The sequence below is a fragment of the Ursus maritimus genome, unplaced genomic scaffold (assembly GCF_017311325.1).
Source record: "Ursus maritimus isolate PB19 unplaced genomic scaffold, ASM1731132v1 scaffold_4, whole genome shotgun sequence".
Taxonomy (NCBI): Eukaryota; Metazoa; Chordata; class Mammalia; order Carnivora; family Ursidae; genus Ursus; species Ursus maritimus.
Genome location: NW_024426552.1, coordinates 72,094,283 through 72,101,769, shown reverse-complemented (window position 1 = coordinate 72,101,769; position 7,487 = coordinate 72,094,283). Strand labels below are relative to the sequence as shown.

Below are 7,487 nucleotides of genomic sequence, written 5' to 3'. Positions count from 1 at the left end.
ACGGAAGTGCAGGTACTTCCCTAAAGACCAGGGCAGAGCTTTCAGGCAGCAGGAAGCCACCTAACCCCAGGATCCCACGGCTGCTGCTAAGCACCAGCTTCCTTTTCCTTCCCAGCAATCTCTTCCCAAGGCTGAACTCCAAGTCAGGACATTTTTCTTGGCAAGGTGATGATCTGATCCAAAATCATCAACACTTAGCTGTGACCAGCCAAGGGCTTAATCCTCCCTGGAAGTGTTACAAAATAGTCTGGAGAAATTTCCAATCGATGATGTGAAGGCAAGCAGCGTGTGCACGTGTGTGCGTGTATGCAAGCGGACGGTACAGAAGTCACTAGGAGCTCTTCAACTAGCCCCAGAAGCCTCTCCCCTGCTTCCTCGCATCTCCACCCGAAAGTAAAATTAACCACATATGCCTGCCACTCTTTTTTCCAAAATTATTCTGTATAGTAATTTCAGGGATATTTTTATTTTTATAACCTCTGATCCTAATTGGCTCCTTCCACTCTGAAACCAACCTTTACTTGCATCTTCGGATCTTCCATTTCAAATGAGAAAGGCAGAGGGTAAAAAACAATCTACTTTTGAACTATGTGAAACCAGATCTCATCAGGGAATTAAAATCCTATTGAGTTACAGCTTGTAAATTCCCACAACCAAAAAAAAAAAAAAATCAGTTATAAACTATGTTGAAATTATGACTCCAGTCTTATGACATTTTCTATTGTACTTGAAACAGAAGTGATTTTCACCAATCTTCTGGGCTTCAGAAGGAGAGTAGGTTAGTAATTCAATTATTGACTAAGTTTCAGATAAGAAAGGCTATCAGACTACATACCATTTCTATCCATTTTTCAACAATTCCTGACCTGAGTCCTAGGTTTATGGTGCTGATAGAAAATTCCAGGAACTAAAAAATATTTAAATTTTAAAATTACTAGATCTCAAGGGGCGCCTCGGTGGCTCAGTTGGTTTTACGCGTCCATCCGACCCTTGATTTTGGCTCAGGTCATGATTTCTCACTTTCCCTCTGCCCCTCCCTCTTCTAATTAAAAAAAAATTACTAGATCTCAGGAAGCTCTGGACTTTTTAAATGAAGCTTAACCAAGAACTTGGAGAAAATGTTCTGATTAGGACTAGATCTGGAAAAAAGAAAAACATGCCAAAAGAATCACTGAAACTAGGTTTTTATCACACCTGGAATGAAATTTTGTCTGCAAACACAGCATTTAAAATATTCTAGAGGTTGCTAATAGTATCTGAGAGGCCAATTCAAAGCAAGGTTATGGCAGTTTAAGTTGACTTTAAAGGGAACCAACGCCTTTGAATATGCTTGCTACTTTAGTGGTTTATAACAATTTCTTCTAATCACGGAAGTGTAACATAATGGCCAAAGTATAATAAATTTGAACAGACTCTACCAGATGCATATTTATTAGTTACAGAGGCTGTGATACTCTTTGGACTTAATCAAATCAGAGAGCATAAACCAGCGTTTAGATACATTATAGAGATATCCTGATACCTATCCACAGAAAAAGAAGAGACACACATCAACTGAAATGGTTCAGTATGTCGGTTTAAGTATGTTGATGAACCAAATTCAAACTGGCTAAAAGAACTAAATGTTGCTTTATTTAACAAGAAAATCCAGTGTGTGTGTGTCTATTGGGGGGGGGGGGTGGCGGCAGTGTCAGGTGGCTCATGCTTTTCTTTCTCTTCTCTCCACAGTATCACACAATGTCAGTTTCATCCTAAGGATGGCTCCAGTCATGATCATGAGATAGCTATCAGAGCGACAGAGGCCATGTGCTTGTCTTCCACATCCAGAGGTCTGCTTCGTTCCCAGCATTCCAGCCTAGAATCCTGAGCATGTCCCTGATTGGAACAGCTTACATCATATGACAAATCCCTAATTAATAATTTTGGCCAAGGAAATAGTTATGCCAATCGGTCGTATACCATGTCTCGAACTGGGAATGGAGTCATTTCAGGAGAAGGACATAGATTATGTGGAGGATAGGTAGATACCAGTAGAAAAACTGGGGAAATGGACAAATGAATACTGGATGTTCACTGCATGGGCATCTGATGTGAAAGACAATAGCAAACCCAGTGCTGCATTTACTGAAAATCATTGTTGGTATTATTAATAAGAAAATAGCTTCTGGATCACAAATTAACAACAGCAACAACAACAAAATTCCAAGGCCAGTATGTTTCTTTTATTATTTTGTGTTTGACTTAAGATGCTTGAATGATTTCATTTTCAGTTATAAGCATTACATTAATTCCCATGCAAAAACCCAAGACCGCATATGCCTGATTTCAGTTGGCCAAAAACCAACCTGTGGGTCTGGACATTCGAGATCAAATCCAAAATGTTGCTTGACCTTTCCATGGTCATCCTTTGCGATACCAGCAGGGCCCCTGACCTCTCAAACACCACAGTTTGCCATGAGTCCACACCAAAACAAGGAGCCAATGCCTTGAAGTACCTAAACCTGGCAAGTGATTTCATTCATGAAGAGAAGACACCTTCACACGAAGCTACCACCCACAGATATGTCCTCGTTCCTGCTCTGTAGAAAAACCTGCTTTTGAACAGGAATGGTATCTTCCACTTGGGGATTATAAATTCTTTCTGCCAGTTTTCCCCACAACTCCCGGTAGAAGCAAAGAGACTTTACAAAAAAAGCTTACCTCTATAACCCCAAAGGCAGTACATTACAAAGACACCTACTCTATCAAGTATATATTTTCTCCAGCTTCAGATGGTCTCTAGCAGGTGTAAAGCTTCACAAACTTCTCTCAGTGAGACAGGAACCAGGAATATCAAAGAGGGCAAAACAGGACCCCACAATTAAAGGAGAACGAAACAAATGCAAAGAATTATTCTACTGATTGAGAGAAATGGGCTAAATTAAAAAAATGATAGCATTTCAACAGCGGATGTCAATTTATATTGAAACACACACATTGGAACTCTGACAATGGCCAAGATTTCATTAGTGCAAATAACAATTATAATGGTATGTTCTTTAATAGGATTTAAATAAGGCTTCAAATAATTACACACACTAAAACTACCATTTGGAAACCTTAATTCTGTTTGGAAAGTTGTCAAACACAGCCTCCAAACCATCCAAAGTTCTGATCTGAGGACAATTACATTCAATGAGGTTGCTCCCAAACACAACTGGTAGCGTTACCACTTTCAAAGTCCACGTTGTCTGGTGGAGAGAGGGAAACTACTCCGGTCACTGGTCAAAAGAAAGAAATCCAGCTAACATACCAGGTAGTTTCCAGGTTCAGATGATTCTCAACTATCTGTAGTGATGAAAGCTCATTAAAAAAAAAAAAAAAAAAAAAAGAATCCTGAAGCGCCAGAAAGAGATCTGTTGCCCTATCCTCATTAACAAATTTGCACAAAGCATGAAACGGTAAAAAGCAAGAGAATTCATGGGCATTTTCACCTATGGCTCAAGTTCTCCTTAAAAAACAAAAAAACCCCAAACCAAAAACAATGTGACAATACCTACAAAAAGTAAACAACAAAATCAGAGGCAGAATATGAAATAGTAATACACTGCTTCAGAGCCTGCGCCGTCCTGCAGAACCAGGAAACTTAAAAGGTGTTCTTAACAGATCCAATCGAGGCTGGATATGTAAAAAACGGAAAGTCAGCATCACAAACCACACGACACATTATGAGAGTTTGAGAACCAGGAAAAAGAAAAAAAAAAAAAAAAAAAGAAAGAAAAAGGCAGCAAAATGCTCAGAAAAATTTATCATCGATTCTGAAGTGGGGCCTCGTGACGTCATCAGGGTTTATAAAGACAGAGATGGACTTCCCCGGGTTCTCAGTCACTAGCTGTTGCAGTTTTTTGGCCAAACGGTCATCAGGCTGGTTGGGGTCCCCTCCGTCGGACTGCGGGGAGGGGATGCTGGTGGTGCTCCCTCGCCTCTGCAGCTCCAGCGTCAGCCGGTTGGCCGCCTTGACGTGCTCGATGGCGGTGCGCAAGTGCTCGGCCGGGTCCGAGCGGACGGAGGAGAGCTTCCGCGCGTGGAGCACCACGGTCTCCTCCGACAGGTGCTCCAGCATGTTGCACTGAGGGATGAAATAATTGGGGCACATCTTGTTGACCAGACAGTGTTGCAGGTCATCAATGAGGCCCAGCAAAAAGTGGGCTGCAAAGTCTTCTTGGGCCAAGTAGTTGGCGGGAAGTCTGTCACAGGCCCAGAGCATTATGCTCCGGAGGTGATAGGGGCTGAGAGCCTTGGGCCGGGACAGGAGTTTAATGATGATGGCTTTGCAGGCCTGGTAGGCCTGCATGAGGCTACTAGAGATGCACTTCTTCAGCTGCACCTCGCTCCTGGCGAAGGACAGCCGCCATTCGTTGTCCTTCTTGCCCTTGTAGGAGCAAGCAGGCACCAAGTAAAACCCACTGATGACCTCTTCCTCGGTGATCTTCCCATCCCAAAAGTGGTTCTCCATGAGCCAGCTCTGGGCCACTGCAGGCCAGCCTTTGAAAGATACCACGGGGACAATATCATACAACATCCGACTGCTCCCCACGCCCAGGATGATGGAGATGATGGTCCCGTTCTTTTCTACCTTTTCCACCTTTGGCATCCCTCGCTGGGGTTTCTTCTGGATCTCTGATAGGACAATGCTGATGGAGTCATAGAACCAGTCAGCCACTTTGGTTGGGGAGAAGAAGTAGTTGGTGGCACCATTGATGTGGTCCACGATGGTGCAGCAGTCTTTCCACTTACTGATTGTCCCTTCATCAAAGAGCCGGAGGCTCAGCCAAGAGTGGCACAAGGCTGAGTGGCGCATATCGAGTGTCACAGGCTGATTACGGTCATGCAGCTTAAGGGCTGGCACCAGAAGAGTGAAGTCCATATCATAGTCTGTCCCCCGGGCATAGACATTAAGCTCATCTAAGTCCAGGTCCACCACGCCTTCCCGGACTCCCCCGGAGAGCAACAGGTACTCATTGGCCACTGGCAGTTTTTGGTCCAGCTTTTGCACCATTCCTAGAAACAGAAAGAGAAAACACTATTATTGGAAATACACACACCAGATTCTTTTGCATCAGTATAGAATGTGCTGAGTTTCTAAGACCCACTATTCATTAGAAGTACAAAATCAGATCTTCGGCTGCTGCCTGGGCCCAGCCAGCAGTATGCTTTGTTTTTTCTCATAGGCAATAGAATACATCCTTTACAGAGTGGGAGAATTAACGACAGATTTTCTCTTGTGTCAAGAGCAGTATCTTTTTAAATCATAAACCGGGGGTCTTCTTACCCCAGTCATCATCTTGGTTGGTGGCACTGCCATCCACTGGGTCATTCAGGCTGAACACCTCGGTAAGCTTTGAGTCTTTGATGGCTTCTACCATCAAATTTTAAGTATATAACCTCTGCGACATTTCTCACTCCTTCCCCGTTCTCCATCTCTGCTGCCATCATATAAAGCCAGGCTCTTTTATCTCTTGCCCAAACAGCCTCCCACCCCTAGGTTCTTCCTGCTTAAACCTTCCTCTGTCCCGGAGACTCTCAGTGTAGGCTGTGGACACTGAATGTGGGACACTGGGAGGGGTTGTGAGGTCATAACTCTTCCCATAATAACACTAACACAGTATTTGCCCTTGTTTACTGTGTTGACACTTGAACTGATGGTTGATGGGACAAAAGCAAAAGGCGGGTCAAAGTGCTAGGCAGTCGTGAAGACAGTGGCACCAAACTACACTAGCAGTCCTTGGACTCTTTATTGCTGACATGTACTAGCATTGAAAAAAAAAAAAAGTTGAGTTGCACTGAAGAAAATCCCTAAGGAAAAGAAAAATGGGTTAATTTTTCTCATATCCCAACTCTAGCGCCACCTTTCTAATGTTCTGTGCAACAAAACGGCAGGTGACCATAGTGCACGTCTGCCTCATACTGAAATACAAAAGCTGTTTTCAAGAAGAGTGCCCGTGTTGGAGTTCTGGGCTAAGTTAGCGGCTTTGTTCGTGGAAGACTATTTTTACTTTGAAGAACAACTGATCAACTACAGGCATTCAGACTTGGGTATCTGGTAGACATTTTCATTAAAAAATGAACAGTTAGCCTGTCTTCGCAAAAACAACTAAAATATTTATTGCCAATGAAAAAAACTGGAGCTTTCCAACAAAAAAAGCGCTAAATTTTAGAAAATTCATCTTTTGCACCATGAGCTTAATACCTTCCCAAATGGTATACTTTTCTGGTAAGATTGGTGGTGACATTAAAAAATGTGATTTTTGGATGCTAATGGGAGCTCTTTAAGAGTACAGATCACGTCTCAAATCTGTATTAGGCAGGCTTTGGGCTCTGCACCCAACAGGCGCACAACTGAACTGAATGGCAAAGAAACAAACAGATGGACTTCATGGGACTTAACCATGAAGAGCTTAAATAGTTATAGACTAAATGTAGATGACTGCTCCATGACAGCCAGCATCACTGTCAGTGACTTACTTAATCTTTTCTCCAAATATTGCGAAGAACTGTCGCAAACTACAATTCCCTTACTCGCTGCAATTACTTTTTTTTTTTTTTTAAAGATTTTATTTATTTATTCAACAGAGATAGAGACAGCCAGTGAGAGAGGGAACACAAGCAGGGGAGTGGGAGAGGAAGAATCAGGCTCCCAGCAGAGGAGCCTGATGTGGGGCTCGATCCCAGAAGGCCAGGATCACGCCCTGAGCCAAAGGCAGACGCTTAACCGCTGTGCCACCCAGGCGCCCCTCGCTGCAATTACTTTTAATCAACATAGTTTACTATTCATAGGACAACTCCAGTGCAAATAAATAAGCCTTGTATATGTGTTTATGCTACCATCTTATTTCAGGATTTAATACTCAAGTGAAATAAAAATGTGTTCTTTTCATTCTTTAAAATCCTATTGTCCAAACCATATTAACCACGAAAAACTCTTATTTAGTCCCATTTCCTTACAAATAGCAATATAGCAAGCTATCACTTTGTTTTAAAGTAATCAAAAAGTTACCCAAGTTTAAAGAATCCACAACTAGTCAGAAAGAGAATCCAGTGTACCTGACTTTTGAGGCTGTTTCTCACATGCCTTGTGCTGTCCCACCCACATCCCGTCTCAATAAAGGACTTCTTGTCCCAGCTGCTGGGAATCTGTCAGCACAATCCCTTAAGGACCGGCTGCAAAGAGCCAGCTCACCCAAAGTCATGTCCTGTGTTTGGGGTGAGGGTGGGGGGTACACATTCTAATCCAGAGATCCCAGAGGGGCCGGCTAAGGCTGACATTGCGGCCTGGAAAGAAACCTGACTTCTCCCTCCGCCCGATCCTGCTTTGGGTCCCTACCTTCCACAGTGGCTGATTCCAGGGGGGGCTTCTTAATAAATATCCTCGGGGCACTTGGCTGGCTCAGTTGGCTGAGCATCCAACTCTTGATTTCAGCTCAGGTCATGATCTCGTAGGTTGTAGG

The 7,487-nt window shown here is 43.2% G+C and overlaps 1 protein-coding gene across 1 annotated transcript in view; it reads right to left on the bottom strand.

Annotated features, from left to right (window-relative positions):
- Positions 1–1,338: 1,338 nt before the first annotated feature.
- The window catches only part of MB21D2 (Mab-21 domain containing 2), a 108,496-nt gene continuing 102,347 nt past the window's right edge, over positions 1,339–7,487 (bottom strand). Inside the window, exon 2 of the mRNA XM_008705151.2 lies at positions 1,339–5,040. Coding sequence (XP_008703373.1) covers positions 3,776–5,040 — 1,265 coding nt within the window. The 3' untranslated portion in view covers positions 1,339–3,775. The remainder of the gene's footprint in view (positions 5,041–7,487) is intronic.